The sequence below is a fragment of the Haliotis rufescens genome, unplaced genomic scaffold (genome assembly GCF_023055435.1).
Source record: "Haliotis rufescens isolate VD_foot unplaced genomic scaffold, xgHalRufe1.0.p SCAF_2, whole genome shotgun sequence".
Taxonomy (NCBI): Eukaryota; Metazoa; Mollusca; class Gastropoda; order Lepetellida; family Haliotidae; genus Haliotis; species Haliotis rufescens.
In genome coordinates, this window is record NW_025963890.1 from 3,709,517 (window position 1) to 3,732,758 (window position 23,242).

Genomic DNA, 23,242 nt, shown 5'->3' on the forward strand with positions numbered 1-23,242 from the left:
AATAAGGAAACACTTAGTTTTAGACACAGTAAAATGATATGTTATCAAGGGCTCCCAGCCTTGTCCCCCAAATATGTGTTGGAAAGAATGCACACAAACACATCTCAACATTTGATTCCGACTTGTGTTGAATTTGTATGCACGTTATTTCAAATGTACCGACAGTAAAGCTTATTTCCCTATATGTTTCATTGTTCCCTAATTTGTTTCTGTCAGTATGTTATCGGAAGTTGCTGTTATTGAAATAGAAACAAAGCAATAAGATTATCAACTTAGTTTTGGAATTACATGAGGGACGGTGGGGTAGCCTAGTGGTTAAAGCGTTTGCTCGTCACGCCGAAGACCAGGGTTCGATTCCACACATGGGTACAGTGTGTGAAGTCCATTTCTGGTGTCTCCCGTCGTGATATTGCTGGAATATTGCTGAAAGCTGCGTAAAACCATACTCACTCACTGACTTGGAATTACATGGCTGTATGGCGCTGTAGTAGATGTATGGCTGTCAACAATGATATCATCAGGCTTTGGTTCTTCGACCAAAAGACCGTAACAAAATAAAAAATGTAATTTGGGAAAGTTTGCATCTATGCAAGTGTAGCAGGGCATGGAGCTATCCCATCCTATAAACCTCAATCAGGCTTGACCCAAATGGGGATTCTGGGTTGAAGCAAAAGTCATTGCTGTTGTAAGAAGTGACGTAATGGTTGGGTGGTCAGGTTCTGATTGCATTTCAACGTACCCAACAACGTGGGGCATTGCTCATAATATCAACCACTGGTTTGTCTGGTCTAGACTCAATTTTTTACCAGATCGTTATAATATAACACAGCGGTAGAAAGTAACATATTAAGTATAATGATATCATGGAGCAAAATCCTTAAAAATAGCAATTTTCTTCTAGTCCTTATGATACCTTAACTATTGGGCAGGGTGACAAGAACTACCGGACTAGTGCCAATTTGAAACACTTTACTAGAATTGCTGATTGCAGTGTTAAACAACAGACAATAAACACTCCTGCTGCTTGTGTTCCAGGTTCAAGTGTCGGCGGTGTGTGAACAACATCCAGGTGAAGCCCCCTGCCCCCGACACCGACTGCAACTCCGACTTGTCTCAGTGGAACCACTGCGCTGATAAGAAGGGGCTGCCAGACATGGCCCTCAAGGCAGCATGGGACTCCGCGATCTCCTTCGCTTTCCACCACTATTCCCATGAGGCTCAGCGCGAGACGGTCTAACATTCAGCTGAACACTCTCCTGTGCACAACAACTGTTGACCATTCTGTGGAATATACTGTATGCTCAGATGGTGTCAACGATTGATGCAATCCAATACTGTGGACCCTCCTGTGGAATATACTGTATGCACAGGTTGTGTCATTGATTGGCTCACTCCAATACTGTGGACCATGTTATGGAATATACTGTATGCACAGGTTGTGTCATTGATTGGCTCACTCCAATACTGTGGACCATGTTATGGAATATACTGTATGCACAGGTTGTGTCATTGATTGGCTCACTCCAATACTGTGGACCATGTTATGGAATATACTGTATGCACAGGTTGTGTCATTGATTGGCTCACTCCAATACTGTGGACCCTCCTGTGGAATATACTGTATGCTCAGATTGTGTCATTGATTGACGCAGTCCAATACTGTGGACCCTGCTGTATAATATCCTGTATGCTCAAATGCATACAAAGCAGAGCAGATGGTGTCAACAATTGACTCACTTAAATACTGTGGACCTGGCTATGTAATATCCTGTGTGTTTAGATGCTTGCAGAGCAGAGAAGTTTTCTGGTGCTGAATATGTGCACAGGTCTACATTTATAGTCTCTGTTCAAATAGGAGTGAAGTTGATCATTCTGGTGCCTTTGTCAGTGTGGATTGGAAGATCACAGTTGTTCTGAGGAATTTTAAAATGTGTATGATGCAGACAACAGTCTCTAGCAAGTTTTCCTACTCTTGTGTAATTGCAATGTGTAGAAAGTGGTGAAGGGGCTTGAGACAAATATGTACAATCTGTGCTGTAATCTTTTTCTTTCTTTGTTTTAGCTACCCCTTGTGTCGGTGATTGACAGTGAATTGTATTTCTGTACCTAAACATGATTGATTAGTTAAGTTTACTGGCCAAACAGTTCCGAGTCAGGAGCAGTGGCTAGAGGTTGAAGTCAGAGGCCGGTACGCTTGTGTGATCTTACTGTACACTACCCAACTCACTAGTGCTCATGACCGCCTCCGTTGTCTAGTGCATTGTGCGTCTGCCCGGAGAGCAGAAGGTCAGTGGTTTGATCCCTGGCCATGTCATACCAAAAGACATTAACAGATGGTACTTGTTGATACCCTGCTTGGCATAAGGTAATAAAATGCCTGTTCGCTATACTGTGTCTGAGTGGGGTAGCCATGTTAAACTGCGGCATGGTATCTCAGTGGGCTAGCACTCTAAAACACGCGTACTTTCAGAGTAGTACAAGCAGACACCCACGCACGCACGCACGCACGCGCACGCACACACACACACACACGTGTCACTGTATAATTGCAATATCTTGAAAGCCATGTAATACATTTCACCTCACGACTAGTGCTAAAAGAGGATGTTTCATGAATTCTCCATGTTGTGTCATGCTGGTACATGAAGACACTTTTACAAGACCATGTGATACATATTTATCTAACATTGTCAAAAGCATGTGCATTTCTCCCAACAATGTGTTCATGGAAGTATTTTCATATTTATTCTGACACAGGACAGGTTTGCCCCCAGTCAACGTGAATGTGTTTTTATGTCATGGGAGGCACATGTAATGTGATTGAAGGATGTGGATGAACTGTTTTCATCTTTCCAATGTAAACAACAAAATCCTTGAATATGATGGATCTATGCCAGAGCTGGTCAGGCAGGATCTCTCCCCCATTCTGCCTGTTTGTGTCAGTTCTGCTGTGAATCTGTCACTGTCAGTGGAAATGAAGAAGTTACCAGCATTACCTGTGTTCTGTTGTAATTTTCCCACTGTGTAGACCATGTCCAGTGATTGAGTTGTAATATTCTCTATTCCAGCTATATTTTCACAGTGGCTTGTAATTATCAAATCAGGGACAGATTTACAAGGGGTTGATATAATGAACATTGATCTGATTTTTTTTTGTGGAAAAAGGTAACAGAAAACAAGAAGGATTAGTAGAAGTACCTAGAGTTACCAAAGCTAATTACTGTGTTTTACTGGTGTGCACGTCTGGATCAGATGAACTCGTGACATACATCAGGAACGATGTAATTAACCAAGTCAGGACCACCCAATCTACTTTGCCTCTTATCACAATCAGAGGCGGTAGGGTAGCCTAGTGGTTAAAGTGTTTGTTCATCACACCAAAGACCCAAGTTCATTTCCCTACATGGGTACAATGTGTGAAGCCTATTTCTGATGTCCCATGCAATGATATTGCTTGAATATTGTTAAAATTGGTGTAAAATACAACGCACCCACTATTATCACAATCAATGCAAGTAATAACATTTGTCATAATTATACTATTACTAATCTATGATCCAATTTGGGAATGCTAATTCATATTCTATATGGGTGATTGGGTTTGAAATATTTGCTTCTGAGAGGGCCTTGATTAATTCCTGGAGCAGTGCCATCCAAATTATCACGACACTCCCTTCTTCATTCCAGACCAGTGAAAACATGGGTGCACACATATCCTCCACATTGTGCTTTGATTTTTGTTAGTGCAAGTTTAGAGGCGATTCTGTAAGAAACTCAATACTTTGGCCCATGCTATCAAACACTTGTTTAGCGTGGCCTGACTCGGCCCAGACCAATTATTGCTACATCACTGTGATGAAGCTGGTAGCGTGAATGGTGCAGGAATAACAGTGAATAACACAACATTCACTCACTCACTCAATTCATGAGCCCCGGATCATGGTAATCTGCTTCACAAATTGGTCAACACAATGAACACTTGACAGGGATAAGGCCAATTGTCCTAAATCAGAGAAAAACTTCAGATTTCGGGGGCAGTAGGGTAGCCTAGTGGTTAAAGCATTCGCCTGCCACACTGAAGACCCACGTTCGATTCCTGACAGGGGTACAATGCCTGGGATATTACTTGAATATTGCTAAAAGTGTTGTTAAATCAAACTCACTACAGCAAAATTGATCCTCAGTAAAATTTGATTCATTGGTGACTTCAGTTTCCTGTTTCTAATGTGCTAAGTTTTCCAGTGGTCACAATCTTTGATCATCTTGAATACGAGAACCAAAATGCAAAAGTAACATGCACAAATCATGCAAATCTGGTAACCATGGTAACTAAACTTACACTTTATAACAGGCGCCATGTTGCCCAGCTACATATCAGGTGAATCTGGATGAGCAGGGATAGACATGGCCACTATCGGTTTGTCTGAGACTAGTTGGTATGGACAAGTCGGCATCAAAGTCTATGGCGAGTAGCACAGAGATAGGTTAATACAGCTTGCAAAAATCTGATCTGTCATAGAGACCATGAAACAAATATATCCAAGACAGCCCATGTAAGTCTACAATTGTTGGCAAGTGTAGATTACAGCAGGGTTTTTTTCTGTAATGAGTCTTAGTTGATGCATGTCATCATTGTATCCGAATTGCAAAGATAGATACTCATGATGTCAATCACTGGATTGTCAGGTCCAGACTCGTTTATTTACGGACCGCTGGAATATAGCTGGAATATCGCTGAGTGCTGCGCTAAACAACAAACAATCATCATCCAAAAAATGGTGGTCTTGATCATGTTGATAAAACCTAAACAATTTTGCCAGATAGGTTTAACTGGGTTTCACCATGTGCATCATACAACCCCTTGCAACTTAATGGATAAGGTTCACTTGGTTGATAGCTAATACAATGTCAACCACTGGTTCATTGACTGTGCCATGTTTGCAGGTTGCCGTCAGACAGCTGGAATAATGCTGAGTGCTGTATTAACAACAAACTCACTGTACAGCTGTTCAAAGCCTTATCAACAATACAAACCTTAACTTTAAAATTGGGAAGTTATATGATATAAATAACCATGACATACAAAAACAAATAATTTCATGACATTTATTCTTGCTCTTTGACAATATGCCAAGAGAAATCCAATTATGAACAATTTGTACACAAGCTAACATACCTGTACAGATATATGGTACATGTTGCATACAATAAATGTACATGGATATTTACAGGTTGATATGTACACTGAAGTTTTGCCCAACCATGGTGACAGTTACTACAAATACACCAAAGCCACAAATACTTCATGCAGTCTTTACATCATTAACATGTTCAAAATGATTCAGCACCTTCAAAAATCTTAAACATCAACTTAAGTGCCTATTTTGTTAAGCTGTGTACCACTCATTCTGAGGGTACCCATGTTAGTTTTTACTAATTAAATCACAGAATACCAGAAAACTGTATTATTGTGTGGAAACTATTTTGTCCAAAAATTTTAATCCTACAAATAATGGAGATGTGTCAAAAGTCACCACATAACATTTTCAAACTTTAAACAAGAACACAATGCTCCACAGATAATCAAATGCTAGGACTGTCATTGAGACAGCCAAGTTCCCCTTTAGTTTAAACATATTAAAACTGTGACACTTAAAACAATTAAACTGAAAGAATATGTACATTACTGAAATTAATAGAAATGATTCATAATCATGATAATAGATCACAAATGTTTTCCACCCAATTTTTCTGCAATTTCTCATGCAACAACAAACACAATCAGTCAAGAATACACCACAAAAAAGATACATCAACAAAATGTTACAGTGATTAACTCAGGCCCATTGATGAAGAGATGAAGAACTGTTAGACCTGTTAAGCAGCAATTTCCCTGATGCTGAATATAGAGATTCCTCCACTGAGTAGACCATGATGCTTATCTGGTGCAGATGAGTCACTTGTCAGACTTGTGAGATAAAAATAGACTACATGATACAATCCACAAAAGCGCCAATGTACGCAGTTCTCTCGGTAAGAATGGGGGCACTCAGCAAGAAACACCTGGCCACTGACTAAATGCAAAAATTGCACATTAGGTACGGGGTAGCATCTGCTTCAGATTGTCCTTAGCAATTTGTGATAGTTTATCAGGGAAGGACACTGAGAACTCTATAATGAGATCCCCTCTTTTTCCTGCTTGTTTGGGGTAAGGTAGTCCTTCTCCCTGGATTTTTTTAATACTACCTGGTTTTATCACATCAGAAATGTTAAGAGGTATTTTCCTGCCGTCAACGGTTGGTACGTGAATTGTAGTACCACAAAGTGCATCCCTCAGCAACACTTTGGCTTTGTATCTAATGTCACTCCCTTCCCGAACAAACTGAGCGTGGGGTTTGTCTTTCAACACAAAAACAATGTCTGCAGGTATATTATGAGGTTTCTGATCCCCCTCTTTTGGGAAGGTAATTTTTGTACCTGCCTTCCAACCAGGTTTAATATCCACAGTAAGAATTTTTTCCTCTAGTCTTGTGGATCGTCCATCTGGGTTGAGAACTTTCCGGGTGATTTTCATACGCTTTGTCGTGCCCCTGTAGATATCTTCAAGTGACACCTGTAGATCTTTGACAATGGCAGCGTCCTGTCTTCGTGGTTTGGGCATGCCCCCTGAACTGTATTGTTGAAAATGTCCCCCGGGTCCAAAAGATGCAAACTGCTGACCAAAGGGGTCGTCGTCGACGTCCATGTCGTCTGGGCCCCCTGGACCGAAGTGATGACCAAAGCCTGTCCCTCGCATACTTGGACCTCCGAAACCCGAACTAAAGAAACTTCCGAATGGGTTCTCATCTCCGAAAAACATTCGGAATGTTTCGTGTGGGTTGCCATGGAAGGAATAGTGGTAGGTGCCACCCTGTCCACTGCTCGTTCCGCCGCTGTTCATACCACCCTTCAGACCTTCTTCGCCATATTTGTCGTATATTTCTTTCTTCTTGGGATCACTAAGCACTTCATATGCCTCGGCAATCTCCTTAAACTTTTCCTCAGCTCCGGGAGACTTATTCTTGTCCGGGTGATATTTCAGGGCCATTTTACGATAACCCTTTTTGATGTCTTCATCACTCGCTCCTTTAACGACATTGAGTATTTTGTAATAGTCTTTTCCCATCTTGAGAGTTCACACTGGTATCCTAACAAACGCAACTTACACAGAAATCTGTGTTGGTAACTGACACACCTCTGCCAACTCGCTTCGCTCCGAACTTGTGACGATGGCGGTTCGCTGGTATAAATACAAGCTGAAGGGGTTTCCCGTCTTTTCTGGAACGTTCTGGAAATTTCACGTCATATCCGGGACGCTCTCGGCCAATCAGATTGACGATAAAATTTGGAATCTCCGAGAGAAATCGTGTCAGGTCTGACAGGTGCTTTAGAACGCCAGGCTTACCGTTGAGAAAGTACACTGTGTCATTGCCATGATAAAAACTAACAAGCGTATTTTCAAATTTTGAATTCAAACAACATCTTTGATAATGACATAGGACCAGGAGAATATTTGCACGTATTAATCACGTAATAGTAGATCTCTTCCAACAATATCGCTCAAAATAAGAATATATCAGGTATGTGTATTGGTGTACATGCCTTAATATATGTTTATCCATAATAGCCAAATATCGTCAAGTTTTTATAATGTCTTTATACATTTCACATATTTTGAGTCTCTGTTGAACTTGGCATTTTTATGACGTGTCTCAACTACTCTAAACTATAATTATCCTACATGCTGCGAGCAGGTCGTTAAATGCCCACATGGCATGCACTATAAATAAGAAAGTGATCATATTGTGACATTTTTTTTTCTACTTTCGCTTTTCGTTTGTTAATACGAAATACAGTAAAATACGTTTATTACGAACACGCTTATAACGAACTGACAGATATTACGAACTTCATTTTTGGTCCCCGACATTTGCTGTATAGATGTTGTAGTATGCTTATAACGAACGACGGTTATAACGACCTTAAATTAGTGGTTCATTTGAGTTCGTTATAACCGTAGTTTACTGTATATAGAAACGATCAATCTTAGGTCTCTTATCGGTAAGAAACAAACACCCATGAATCGTTTTATTGTGCTCACACTATAGCTTGTGTATGTGACTGCATGACTGGCGACAGAAGGTATGATATATGTCTGATATGACTTTGGGCTTGTAACACCGCCAAATTCGTTTACATTTGGATATCTGGTAACCCCTCAGTCTGTCTAAGTGCGTCTCCTGCATTGTACCTCGCATGTCATACAAAGTCAAACAACTTATGTTTCATATGGTGACTATGATTTTCAATCGCTCACCATATTGGACAATAGCCACGACCTAAATCACGACAAGCGAAATGAAGCGCACTTGTAAAGTGGGTGTGGATGGTTTCGTGTTTATATTTTTATTCACTACTTCGAAATCTTGACTTGAGATGAGTCAAACTTTAACTTCTTAACTTTAATGTGTGGTGGGTGTAACATTTTATATTCTTTTCTACATAAAGGAATACATGAAACATTAATATCAATAATAGTATTTATAATAATAATAATAATGTGCATATTTATGATGCGCCAAACTCAAGCACTCGATTCCCATTCTCAGCTCCCTATGGAGTATACAACCAAAGCTGCCTCTTAGGCGCTAGGCTACCAGCCACATTACCATCTCACCCTACCGGGTACCCATTTACTGCTGGGTGAACAGAGGCACATTCCGCACAAAGTCACTTGTCTAAGGAGACACCGCATGTGCTTCAGTATGCAAATGCTGTATGCGGATGTACGTGACATATTATTGTATTATGATCATTACTAGCATCCTGTATACATCTTCACACAGCGAGTACCGTGAAGATCCGGGTTATGCTAGGGCATCAGCAACCCATGCTTGCCGTAAGAGGCAACTATGCTTGTCGTAAGAAGCGACTAACGGGATCGGGTGGTCAGGCACGCTGACTTGGTTGATGCATGTCATCGATCCCAATTATGTGGATCGATGCTCATGATATCAATCACTGTATTGGCTGGTCGCCGTCATACAGCTTGACTATTGCTGAGTGCAGCGTTTAACAAACAAAACAAACAACATGCAGCGAGACCGAAGATAATGACACATGTACACATCACATGTCTGTGATGATGAAGACTGAGTCAGGAGCCAGTAAGGATGGGGGGTAATGTGAATATGCTTTCAAGTTAAAATACACATGTAAGGATACGGCGGGGAAAACACATCACGCACACGTCTATATATACATTCACTGGCTCAAAGGCATCCAGGAGGTTTGTGTGGTGAAAGCGATGGGTGTCGTGCATGACGTCAATGACCGGGTTCGATTCTCGATTCACCACATGGGTCAAATGTGTGACCACCAGTATGTCTCCGGGGTGTGTATTCTAACAGAGGACAATGGTCACACAACATACTAACTTCACGTATACTTCAAGTAAGTCAGCGACCATATATACTAGTATATATACATATTATTAGCTGAATATATCCTATTATATTTTACATTGTCATTTAAAAAATATCTTTGCAGATATCTGTCATTTTTGTGTTGTGTCATATATACACACAGAGAGAGGGGGAGAGGTGGGAGACGCACGATCTTATATGGTTAAACTCAGTTTGACTAAACATTCAATTACATTTAACACAATAAATATATTGGTGACGAAAATAGAGAAACCAATGACAATGTACGTATAGAAAGACCTGATTTATTAAAGTTGATGAAGATAAAGCTGACAACGACGAGGGCAATTCTATGCATATACCTTGCACGTGATTATAACCGAATGAACACATTTGTGGACCACACGTCGAGTGTCAAGTTTGAAAGTTTGAATAGAACTCGTCTACAAATGTCTGGCTTCCCAGATAACAGGAGGCCGCAGATACGAGTTGGCCCACCTCTGACTCTCACGTGCCTCGCTTCCTTCTCTCCATCTTTCATCTCCATATCACGATGCATCATGACTGACAGCGGAGTAGTCGTTACATCTTCCTCATTCAAACGCAACTCTACGCTTCCAAATTCAAATTTCAAATTAGTACGGTGATGCTCCAGAGGGTGGGGGAATTGGCTGGGGCAACCAGAGGGTGAGGGAATTGGCTGGGGCAACCAGAGGGTGAGGGAATTGGCTGGGGCAACCAGAGGGTGAGGGAATTGGCTGGGGCAATTCCTCACAAGATGTGTGCACGTACTCAACACACACACACACGCACGCACGCACGCACGCACACACACACACACATACACACACATACATATATACATATATATATATAGAAAGATCCATATTCGAAGGCAAAAGAAACTGATAATATCCTTTTATATTTTACATTGGCATTTCATAAGGACATAATTAAAAGAAAACAATCAAGATATTAAGTGTACGTTGGATATATATATATATATTGTCACTGTTACACTGCCCAAAATACTACTGCGTCGCTTAGGACTACAATGTAAGTTAACGGTCTCCTTACACCTGAAGAGCCGTTGAACGGCGAAAGATCTTATGTGGATAAAGGATTTTTAACAAGCACGAATATCCGGACTCTGTTAAAGTGTGTGTTTTTTTTATATTTAATACTTATACACCTGAAATCACTTGTTTTATATACATAGTTTTGAACAACCAGAAGACACGTATACTTATTCTTATGGGGGCACGGGTGGCCCAGTCGTCTGAGGCGCCGCAATTCGCTGTGTAGTGTTGCGTCCCTTGGGCACGCCAGAATCCTATGATTAATGGTTCGAGTCCCGGTTCGCCCCGATTATGTTTCTAGGTTTGTCAGCACCATACCCGTGCTCGAGGGTTTCATCAAAGTGGTAAACGTCTTAGACCTGTATTACTTCGGGCTTTCCTCCCACATCACGCTGACATGCCGTGATATAACTGGAATACTGTTAAAAGCGGCGTTAAACATCACTCACTCACTCATATTCTTACGATGACGATGATGATGAACACGCTGCAGGATCTTTCCTTATCAAGAGAACTACTTAAAAATAATCCCTATCCACTTTAGATATACCACATTTATTCCTTGCGACAGCTGCATGGTATAAATATCATGTCAGGTTGATAGAGTCTGGTAATCTCCAAATCTATACTCAGTGGAACTATTTAGAGGCCCCCGATGTAATAGGGAACATAAAAACTCATTTTCAAAATTAATGAAGACATATTGGGTCAAAATGAGTGTATTGTGTGTCAGTTCGAAATGCATTACAATTTAAAGGGATAGTCAGTAGGAAGAGAGTGATTGGAGCAGTTCTAGGAGGACCCCGTACATCATGTTCGCACAATCTGCTGTCAAACTTGGTGTGTTGTGGAGAGTCAGTATCTTGTGTAACCACCCGTTTCTGAACACATCGGTGCATTATCGTCCTGAAAAGACGGGAAACCTCCATAGCGACATGTAATCGCCAAAATCTCATCTCCACAGCGTTGTGCAGGTAAGATTCCAACAACAACAACGTATAACTGTCTTTGCAGCAGTTAAAAGGCAACTCAAGACCATTATACAATCACTACAGCGACGTCTGTAAACACGCCAATGGCCATCATGGAAGGATATTGAATTTGCTTTCTTGTAACCAAACTGACGACCACCGAAGTTGATACCAACGCTGATGACGTCGCGCACCACAGCAAATTATGCTGCCCATGACGAGGTGTCAGTGGTGGATGAATTGATAGTGGAGAACGTAGACTAGCAAGTAGAACGCAGCCTGCTTTGTATGGTGGTCATGCTCATGCGAACGTTTGTGGAATGAACGTGTTCATCTGACGTGATGTCAGAAACTTGTTGAGTAGGACCGCGATTCGCTGTGCAGAGTTGCGTCCCTTGGGCACTCCAGAAACCTATGATTGTGGGTTCAAATCCCGGTTCGCCCCGATTATGGTTCTACGTTTGTCAGCACCATACCCGTGGGTTTCACCAAAGTGGTAAACGTCTGAGACCTGCATCATTTCGGGCTTCCCTCCCACATTAAGCTGACAAGTCGTGATATACAGTAAACTACGGATATAAAGAACTCAAAGGGACCACTAATTTTAGTTCGTTATAACCGTAGTTCGTTATAAGCATATATATACAGCATAACTACAGCAAATAGTCGGGACAAAAAAGTAAGTTCGCTATATCCGTCAGTTCGTTATAAGCGTGTTCGTTATAAACGTAGTTTACTGTAACTGGAATAATGTAAAAAGCGGCGTTAAACCCAACTCACTCACTCACTCAGTCACTGTTGAGTAGGACAAAACAAGGTACCCATCCTGCCTGTGTTGCATATGACACAATGACGACCAAGGCCTCTTTCCACAAAGTGATCTCGGCACTAAGATGATCGTAACTTCCATACTTTATCATAAACTTACAGCAGTTGCAGTGTTAAGATCGCTTTGTGGCATCGGGTCCAGGGTTTTTTAACATATTCAACAGTTCCAGTCGTTTAGAAACCGCTCAAGTTAGTAATACGTAATTATTCTGAGTAAAATAAATTTACTGTAGCAGTCAAAAAGTCCAATTCACACCGAGACCGATTGACCATATTGTGTTCATTGAAAGAGGACACCATATAGATGGGGATGAGGTGCGATATCGACTGAGGAAGTATTTAACTCATATTTACATGTGGAGAGGGGATGTTTGGGAGACAAGGAATACTATTTTATCGTTTATACAAAAACTTTAGAATTCAGGTACTCAAGAGTGACGTCAACGCGAGAATATCCCCCCCCCCACACACACCCCCCCCCCCCCCCCCCACACCCCACGAGCACGGTATGATGCTGACAAACCTAGAACCATAATCGCATCGCGGCGGACCGGGATTCGAACCCACAATCATAGGTTTCTGGCGTCCCTAAGGGAAGCAACTCTGCACAGTGAATTGCGACGCCTTAGACCACCTTGAGCCACCTGTGCCCCCCAGTTTTCACTATTCAGAATCAACACCTTTCAAGCTCTGCTAGATTGGTTTAAAAAAAAATGTGTTACGTTTCTGTGACCATGAACACAAATCCTAATCCTGTGGCAATATTGGTGGGTGTTTAGCTGCTCAGTGTTATTTATCCTTGTACATTGTTTTCATTTACACAGTTGTAGAATGGGTACCAGGTAGTGAGAAGCTGAAGGATGCGTTCTGAAGATAATTAATTTCAACTTAATATTGTCATGCATAAAATGCAGGTGTGTGATCAAGGTCAATATAGAATGCATTCTTTCGGCCATCTCATCCTTGGGTGTAAGGGATACAACTTTACAATGCAAGTTATAAAGCCCTAAGCCAAAGGGCCATACATATGATCAGTTGTTTAGAAAATGACTCTACTCAAAAACATATGGTCTTAAAAAGACATAAGCTGGCATATGTCAACAATATGCAATTTAAAACACATTCATAATTGAGGAGTGAGTTGGGTTTAAGGCCGCTTTTAACAGTATTCCAGTTATAATATGGCGTGTAAGCTTAATGTGGGAGGAAAGCCTGAAGTGATGCAGGTCTCAGACGTTTACCACTTCGGTGAAACCCATGAGCACAGGTATGGTGCTGACAAACCTAGAAACATAATCGGGGCAAACCGGGATTCGAACCCACAATCATAGGTTTCTGGCATGCCCAAGGGACGCAACTCTGCACAGCGAATCGCGGCGCCCTTAGACGACTGGCCCGTGCTCCCTCATAATTGAGGAATAACAAAGAAAAACATTATATTATTTCAACATTTTAATCATTAAAAATACTGAATTTTACAGGTAGAAAATGTATAAGTACATTATACATTAGACATATTTACACATGACACTGATGAATGTACAGGATGAAATAGTGTATAATAACATGAAACCATGACAACATGCCGTTGATACGAATATGACACATTAAATATATGCCCTATAATATAATGTGTGAAACAATGTAAGGCCCAAAATAGTAATTGCTTGATTTTGGATAGCGAACCTTGCCTGGTACCTGGTACCTCACAAAACATAAAAATACATTAATGACATCCATGACTACCACGGCCTGACTTTTTACTCCTGAACCGATGTATATTTTCACAAATTTAAATTTTGGGCACAATTAGAATAAATATTTTCTGCAAGGTAGAGGAACAAAAGTTTTTGCTATTATTTTCCTTAAAATAAAATATTATTAAAAGCAGAAATATTTAAAAAGTATTTTCAAATTCAATTTCTAACTCAATTGTCAGAAAATTCAATTAAAAGAAACACTTAATTTGTTTTGAAATAATAATAAAGGATTTGATTCACAGTATCGTTATCTGAAAAACATTTCAGTTAAATAAATTTTAGTTTGGGTTACCTGATATTCTGTTGTTTATACAATTCAAAAACACATTCTGTAGACACTGAGAAGTAATGTCTTAATATCTATCTCAAACAGATTCAATTCACTTTTTTGAAATTAAATCACACTTAATATACAGTCATAAAATGTGAGCTAGAAATTGTAAAAAAAGCATTAAATATAAATAATCACAACCACAGATCATGCTGTGAAAAGACACATGCATCTGTCCATGCAAGATCAAAAGTTGTACACACAGATGTAGAAGATATTAGTACATACAGCATAAAAATACACTTTGTTCACTTCAGATTGCCGTAAAAACTCTCTGGACTTTTGCATAATTATTCAACTGTTCTGGCATCACAACATGAGAACATGAAATATTTCCTTCATATTGGTTTGACCATCACGCAAGAAATAAACGCAGCTGGTTTCAGATGGGTACACCACGTCCTGAATCATGCAACTTTCAAAGTGGAAATAAAACCATGACTTCGTGTATAACAAGCAAACACACAACCCTCATGGCCACCCTAGAGTTCATTGATCACCCAGCTTCCATGTAATACTCCAACCCCAGAGGAATTCTAAAAATATTTGTTCACCAAAAACTTGTACTTGTCCTATATACTTTGTTTATGGGAACTGTTGGATTTATTTTTTCCATGTATCCTTTTGGAAGGCATACTTAACACTAGGAGTGTGCAAGATAACCGTTATACTGGTATATTGCACTATGGACGTCAACTATACATATATCGCAATACGACTCATGTGTATCGATATGTTCAATAGTCGCAGCAGAATTAACGTATACTAATATAAATTACATCTCCTATCTTGATGCATTTGGATTATGTTTACTATCTAATCACAAGCTTAGACATCACATGTTGATGATGTAATAGGTAGTCTCATTTATTTAAGAAATAAATGACTTGTGGTCGTTGTTTATCATACGATAAAACACTGCGGGGAGAATACACCATGAGGGACGCAGACCCAAGTGGTTTGTTCTCCCTGACATGTTATAGTGTACAATAACCAACGACCACAAGTCGTTTACTTCTTATATGAGATATCAACATTATGTACACAGCCTCTTTAAGGATGTTGATAAAATGTATAAACTTTAAAATCAGTTACCTTAATTTTAATAATGATGACTCCCTGAATACAATCCGACCTCGGCAATGTAGGACAAGTCCGTATTATGAACAGGTGGGTTAAGTTTGGTATTTACAGCCCCACTACGTATTGTGATATGTATTGCAATACAGCTCCCCACAATGCAACATACGCCAACTCTGCTTAACACGACATCCAACATGACACACAAGGGCCAATCCAGCATTGGAAATAATTTGAATAAGGGAATCTACATCACTGATGGATCACCTGCCCATAAATACTACTTTCCTGCAGCATTATCTAGAGAATTGAACACACTAATTGTTTCACAGTGACAAGCAAGACTGATCATTCCCAGTCAAATGAACTGCACAGAAATTGACGTGTATCATGGCGTCTGACAATCATAAAATGATGTCATAAATCTTATAACTGTTGCATGTTATTTCATACTGTTGTGTTAGATCCTAGATGGTTTAGTAATGATACGTCTATGCTAGAAAATCATATCAATACTCCAGCTGAAAATGAGTTGTTAGGATAATAGCACTATAAACATAGTAACACATAAATATGACTCAGTGAGAAACAAATAATATACAACCAAGATAAAGCACAATTGAGCACCTTTTCCTAATATTCTCTATTTCAGAATATTGTTTGATGTACTGTTCAACACATTTAGCGGCTACATTAATAACAGTCACCTGTATTGTTATATTCCAAATCTAAAAATTCAATTTAATGACATTTTCAATCTTAAAACGGGGAATGAAAAGGCTTTTTTTCTTAAATAGTATCAGGAATGGACTGGTAACCCTGGTAACCACAGGACTAACCAGACCTGTATTTAGTCACATGATAAACTGTTTAATGACAATAACAATGAAACTCAATTGTTACCCTACAACTGAATAATGTTAACATTTCTATCGGACTATGCACACATTCCTTCTGACTTTAATATGTTTGTGTAAAAAGTAAAACTTAAGTGAAATTCAGTGTATGCATGAGCTGATTGTTTTATTTGTGTTCTGAATAAATATTGACAGAGCTCTTGTAAAAGAATTCCCAAATTGACATTTTGAACCAAATCTTGAGATCTACAGCAGGTAACCGGGTAGGGTTGGGTAATAGGGGGTCGGGTACTTGGGTAAGTTCGGGCAAAAGTGGGTTGGGTTCCCGGGCTGTATATGTGGACTTTCTGTCAAAATGTCTTCAGATACTCGTATAAAATGATCTGGTCATGCAAACACTGAAGTTGACTTAAGTTTCATATCTATTCAAATATATATAGTTAGAAAGAAATGCGAACAATTTTTACCATTAAACAAAATATCACGTGACTAACCACGGATCCGGGTAGTCCTTTGGGTATCCGATCCTACTCAGGAACCACCCGACACGAGTACCCGAGTTACCTGTCCCAGCCCTAACAGGGACATTACATAATGTAACACAGACTTGATGGCCTTATCACAGGCTCATGCAGTGTGTTACTATTGCTTTCAACATGTTGGAGAACCAGTAGCAAATGAAATCTAGACTTTTATCTACAAAATGAGATGAAATGTTTATTCATATACGTATTGCGATGAATTACACTGATTGACATGTACTTGTTTCCGTGATATTACAATCTGTGTATTATGAAACAATATTATCCACAAACATGGTAGTACTTCTCAAATATAACACACATGTAAAGACAAGAGTGGATATGATCTTCAGGACTCAGATGAAAATTGCTGCCATTTTCAAGTTTTGATAAGGTTTGATGCATACAGCCATTGAACACAGCATGATACGTCTTTGAATGAGCAGATGGCAAAAATGGAATTATCGGCCGTCTCATCAATATTAATACTGGAACATTGATGAATTTCAGAAAATCTGACTTCATTGTTTTAAATTACTACACAAAATAGTCAGTGTATAACAGCATATATAGGATAGACTAACCATATTGACCAGTAAGTTACAAGCAGAAAGTGACCAGGGATTTATCTGGGATTTCAAACTATGTGCCTTTGGCAGCCAAATTGTAAAAATAATTTTGATATTGTTTAAAAAAGTATTTCATATTCTGATTGTTATTTTTGTAAATTCTGAGGAATTAGGATCTTTTTTATTCAAATAGGTAATCCTTGTTGTAATTTGCTGTAGATGTGTGGGCCAAATTTCAGCCTCTGAGCAGGTCTAGATAAATCCCTGTTGACCAACTTTAGAAACAGTTCATACAATCCAAAGTCTGTTTTCTTTCCTATTCTAATATTTGGTCTCCTATGTTGGCAAGACTTTAGCTACCAACATATGTTCCTATTTTGACTTGACTGGATCCGATGGACACGTACAGTGAACTATTCCCTATTCATCCTTCACAATACCCTGTCAGACAGCCCTTTGGTTGCATGGTGAACTCTGTCTGTAGTATTCTTCTTTGAACCATGAGTCAGATTAAATCAACAAGGTTTGTACAAATAATAAATATCGCCAAACATTTTGACAAACAGCAAACAAATAAGAGAGAGAAAATATGCACTATATCAACAAAGTATGCACTATATATCGTTTCCCCAAGTATAAAAGAAAATCTCATCACTCTCACATGATCGTCCAATGATTTTGCAGGATTTCCTCAGTTCCAGGGAGGTTACTCACACAACCAATATACACACCTATAAAACACATCACAATGGAGGATGGAATGTATTGAGATTGTATGAGCTATGAATTAAATCAGCAGGAATTCAAATCCTTCTCAGTCATGAATGTACCAACATCCTTTCATCACTGTATTGAACTAAGCAAATTGCCACAAGCACATATGCAAGTCTTATGCTTGTTTATTTGTTGTCCTTGGAGCAAATGATACATTGTCTGTCCTTGTTACCCATGACTTATTCATCAGTTTCTGTAAACCATGGCACAAAATTCTTCCCTGTTATTTCATCACTGTAAATGAAGATCTTGCCATTCTGAGGTTTGTGTTTCACTCCCCTCTTCAAAATGCACATCATCCATTATTCAAAACATCACTGTTAGGTTTGTTCCACACATATAAACAGCCTGGGGCCAAATCCACAAGCACTGAAAGGTCAATGATGCCAAACATCAAGGCTTTGGCTGTCCAGACAGACAATGACAGTCATGTTCCAGTGGACATATATCGTCATGTCTACATCAAGGCTACCTCGGTTCCGACAATGTGGATGTGCCATGAGTGTTCGGAGAGTGGGATTGGTATGATACGAGAGGTCGTTGTTCCCAATGTCGTCATACAATGTTGACCTTCTGAAGTCTCTCCACCAATAGGGCTACCGACGTGTTGTTCTTCATAACCGAAACAGCCTCTTTGTGATCAACATTGCGGAAATCCATGCCATTCACCTACAGAATAAAATAGAAAAAATCATACATACAAAATGCATTGCTTGACTGTACTGAAGGATCTCAAGACCTTGCTATGTGATATGTACTGTATTCAACGTAATAAGCGCCCTGCTCTAATAAGCGCCCACAGCGATATTTGCTAATATATTGGTTATTGAACAATCCCAATTAGCACCCTTCAGATTGATCAATGTACAAGACTTATTTATTCTTGTATAATATGTGTGTTATATGCATCCTTAATTATGGGAAATTAAATTCTAGAAAAATATATCTGTCGTATATAAACATTTCAGGCTGTCAGCATAAACCATGAAATGTAACTTTCAACTTTTTTTTCATTAAAATGATATTCTAATAAGAGCCCCCTATTTCTAATTTTGAGAGCGCCCTGGACGCTTATTATGTCAAATACGGTATGTGTTTATTCCTGATGATGATCTGCTGTCCTAAAATGTTACAAATGTAATTTTATATGACTACATCAATGGGACTGAACATTCAATATCCTGGAGATGTCTACGTCACCAAATATAACTGAAAGTGAGTGAGTGAGTATGGTTTTACGCCGCTTTTAGCAATATTCCAGCAATATCACGGCGGGGGGACACCAGAAATGGGCTTCACACATTGTACCCATGTCGGGAATCGAACCCTGGTCTTCGGCGTGACGAGGAAACGCTTTAACCACTAGGCTACCCGACCGCCCCTATAACTGAAAGGATGAACACAACCTTTTGGACAGCACACTTTTTTTTCAGGTCATCCAGCTTGTCAAGAAATCAATGCATAAAACATTATTTTAAACATTTCATCTCTCATCTCTAAGATATCAATGGTCAGTCCTGACTCATAAATAAACCTATAAAATAGATAAAAATTAAGGGGAGTAACTCCTTCATTTGTCCTATAATAAAAAAATGTATGCAAAAGCTTAATTTCATTACATTATCTTTTACTCCAATAAACCAGTGCCCTCTGAACATCATGAATACAATTTTATTTTGACCACTGCTCATTTGGATTGAAATAGAGTGAGTGAGTGGGTTGGGTTTAACGCTGCCTTTTACAGTATTCAGTTATATCATGGTGAGTCAGCTTAATGTGGGAGGAAAGCCTGAAGTGATGCAGGTCTCACATGTTTACCACTTCGGTGAAACCCAGGAGCACAGGTATGGTGCTGACAAACCTAGAAACATAATCGGGGCAAGCCGGAATTTGAACCCACAATCATAGGTTTCTGGTGTGCCCAAGCGACGCAACTCTGCACAGTGGATAGCGGTGCCTTAGACGACTGGTCAACCCGTGCCCCCGATTGAAATATATGACATAGCATAAACTGCAATATATGCATATCAGTCTTTGTTACAATTCTTCTCTGGAACACGTATTGAGTGTAATACCTCCATGATCTTGTCTCCTGGACGAAGGGTTTTGGCTGCAGGGCCTTCAGGCTGGATCTTGGTGATGAAGATGCCCTGGATAGTGACAAAAGGAGTATGAACTATGGTCAGGCAATTTGGCTTTAAAAAATTGGTAAAGAATTAAATAATGAATAGTGAAAAAAAGAAGAAGCAAAATTGATCATTCATTTCCCATTCGGGATTCGAACCCACACTTTCAGAGTAAGGCATCAAATTGCCAGCACACAAAGTCAGCCATCTAACCCACTCAGCCACCAAGGCTTCCACAAAATGAAAGTCTGACAACTAGTGGCCTAGATCAGTAATTTGTGTAACTCTCTGATAAGTGTAAATTGGCATGGCCGAAAAATATGAATACACAATCCTATTTAGAAAGTGGTCAAATGTAACAAATGTATTTTGTGGGGTGGTTAGTAAAACCAGGTCCTTACCTTATCATTGGGTCTGTAGGGGTTACCGTGAGACCCAAGACCTCCCGCTACACTGAAGCCCAGACCTGGGTTTTTGGTGATTTTAACCCGAAACTGGAAATAGAACAATAGGTTTGAAAACTCACATTAATCTCAGATTACTTATATTACAATACCACACAGAATCACAAGTTTTTTCTTGCACCCAAAACTATGTTAAATACCTGTGTTAGTGCAAGGTGGCAATTGTGGCTATTGTACATGTATAACTAAAATCTATTTCACTTAAATCAAACACTTATTCAACCCATTACTTGAGTATTGGTTTCAATATCTCATGTATAAAATATATACCAAGGTGAATGAATTTAAATGTTCATTTTTTCAAACAGGTTTCTTTGTTGTTTAACGCCACACTCAAGTCTGGACCAGACAATCCAGTGACTGCCATCATGAGCATCGATCCACGCAATTGGGATACAATGACATGCATTTACCAAGTCAGCGAGCCTGACCACCTGATCCTGTTAGTCGCCTCTTGTGACGAGCAGTCACCTTTTACTGCAAGCATTTTCAAACAGGTAAAATTTAACATCATGTATACTAAATTTAAATAAATATCCCACTCTCTGTATATTTTGTATCTGCTTATTTCAGAATGATTGAATATTCCATGGCACCTTATAAGTTTTCTTTCAATTTTTTAATTTCTTGTGTAATTCCTGAAAATTAAGATTCGGAATGTTTTGCAACACATTCCTGTTATCTATTCTTGAGCAGATCAAAAGATGTTAAATATATTTCAACGTACTGTCTCTCTAATTTCCTGGTATGAGTTATCGACAGAGTTGTCTGCCTTTGGATACCCTGAGTCATCTCTGACAGGAGTTCCCTCCCTTGACTGCCCTGACATGTAAGCATCTCGTGATGCCGAGCTGCCTTGTCGGATCAGTGAGTGATGCACCTGTGGAGAGGGAGGAGGCTGGGATCCACTACGACCTGAAACAAACAACAGTCAACCATAAGCTACAAAATATCTAAACAGAACCAGATGTCCTTTGAAAAAATTTGATGTAATTCAAAATACAGTCTTCTTTCATCAAGCAGGAATTGAATCAAGACTAAAAGAATCATGAATATTTACCTGGAATATCATACAAATACTCATAAAAATGTCTGACACTTGAACAAAATTAAAGAAAGTAAGCCGTTATAAACAAATAATAAACCAATAGTTGAGGTGAAATAGGGTGAATGTCATGTCCAAAATTATTGCACTTATATAGCGATGTGTGTGTGTGTGTGTGTGCGTGCATGTACTTGTCCAGACTCATGCCGATTTTATAGTGCTAGTCCAACAAGATACCATGTCGCAGTTTAACATGAATAACCCACTCAGACACAGAATACTGATTCTGAGCCGACCAGTCCTTGTTTTAGCCCTTTAATGCTGAGCACCAGGCATGGTAAGAAGTACCATTTATTAACGTCTTTTGGATTGACACAGCCGGGGATCGAACCCCTGACCTCCCGCTCTCCGGGTGGATGCTCTACCACTTGACCACGGAGACTTTCTGATAAACCAATAAGTCACATAGACATCTATGATATTTTGAATGTACTACAACTTGTTGTATATCCAATATAATTCTGCAAAATCCACCATCTTTGTAATTGGACATGTGAAATCACCATGTAAAGTTATGCCATTATTTAATTATCAGGGTCTACATGATTCTTTCACCCAAACAACAAAATAAAACACTGCCTAGAACAGACTGGCTTTGCATTAGAGCCCCATATCTCAAGAGAAGCCATAGCCAGACATGTATTCTGTCTATAGAAGAGTATCTGTATATAATTAACAGGATTTTCCAGTTGAGCTGCATCTAGTCAAAGTGAGTTGGATGCATATCTTTATCTTCAACTACATGTATCAATCATTGAAACTCATTAGAAAAAATAGCTAAACTTGATGATGAACCTTTTCATGCTCTAATGCAAAACAGGTAAATCTTCAACAAGAAGCCACCAGTCCATTTCTCATTTCAAACTGGTGGTCTGCCTTTTTGAAAATAAAAAAAGCCAGTGTAACAATTAACAGAGCCAACAACTTCCAGCTATGTTACAGTCACCTGTAATTATAATACTCTAGCCAGGTACAGGGAGACCAGTGGTCGATAGCAGGAACGTAGTGTATAAACAGAGCCTGTGACGTATTGAGGTGAGGTGAAATTGGGTTTAACGTCGCGTCCAAGATTATTGCACTTATATAGCGACGTGCATGCACGTGTATGTGTGTGTGTGGCTGCTTGTACTAGTCCGGACTGATGCCGATTTATAGTGCTAGCTCACTGAGATACCATGCCGCAGTTTAACATGAATACCCCACTCAGACACAGTATACTGACTCCGAGCCGACCAGTCCTTGTTTTAGCCCCTTAATGCCGAGCGCCAGACAGGGTAACAACAAGTACAATCTTTTAACGTCTTTTTGTATGA

At 39.5% G+C, this 23,242-nt stretch overlaps 3 protein-coding genes across 5 annotated transcripts in view; 1 reads left to right on the plus strand and 2 right to left on the minus strand.

Annotated features, from left to right (window-relative positions):
• Nucleotides 1-2,992, plus strand: part of LOC124114524 (DNA repair and recombination protein RAD54-like) — a 44,602-nt gene extending 41,610 nt beyond the window's left edge. For both annotated transcript variants that reach the window (XM_048399515.1, XM_046475148.2), the window contains one exon: nucleotides 1,036-2,992. In XM_048399515.1, coding sequence (XP_048255472.1) covers nucleotides 1,036-1,237 — 202 coding nt within the window. In that variant the 3' untranslated portion in view covers nucleotides 1,238-2,992. The remainder of the gene's footprint in view (nucleotides 1-1,035) is intronic.
• A 2,100-nt stretch (nucleotides 2,993-5,092) lies between these two features.
• On the minus strand, nucleotides 5,093-7,305 carry LOC124114521 (dnaJ homolog subfamily B member 4-like). The gene has a single exon (XM_046475133.2). The coding sequence runs from the start codon at nucleotides 7,163-7,165 to the stop codon at nucleotides 6,095-6,097; it is 1,071 nt and encodes a 356-aa protein (XP_046331089.1). The 5' UTR covers nucleotides 7,166-7,305; the 3' UTR covers nucleotides 5,093-6,094.
• Nucleotides 7,306-14,275: 6,970 nt separating this feature from the next.
• Nucleotides 14,276-23,242, minus strand: part of LOC124114520 (erbin-like) — a 119,027-nt gene continuing 110,060 nt past the window's right edge. For both annotated transcript variants that reach the window (XM_046475132.2, XM_046475131.2), the window contains 4 exons: nucleotides 21,552-21,739; nucleotides 20,762-20,854; nucleotides 20,310-20,384; nucleotides 14,276-18,903 (listed from right to left, as the gene is read on the minus strand). In XM_046475132.2, the coding sequence (XP_046331088.2) occupies nucleotides 18,790-18,903; nucleotides 20,310-20,384; nucleotides 20,762-20,854; nucleotides 21,552-21,739 (470 nt within the window). In that variant the 3' untranslated portion in view covers nucleotides 14,276-18,789. The remainder of the gene's footprint in view (nucleotides 18,904-20,309; nucleotides 20,385-20,761; nucleotides 20,855-21,551; nucleotides 21,740-23,242) is intronic.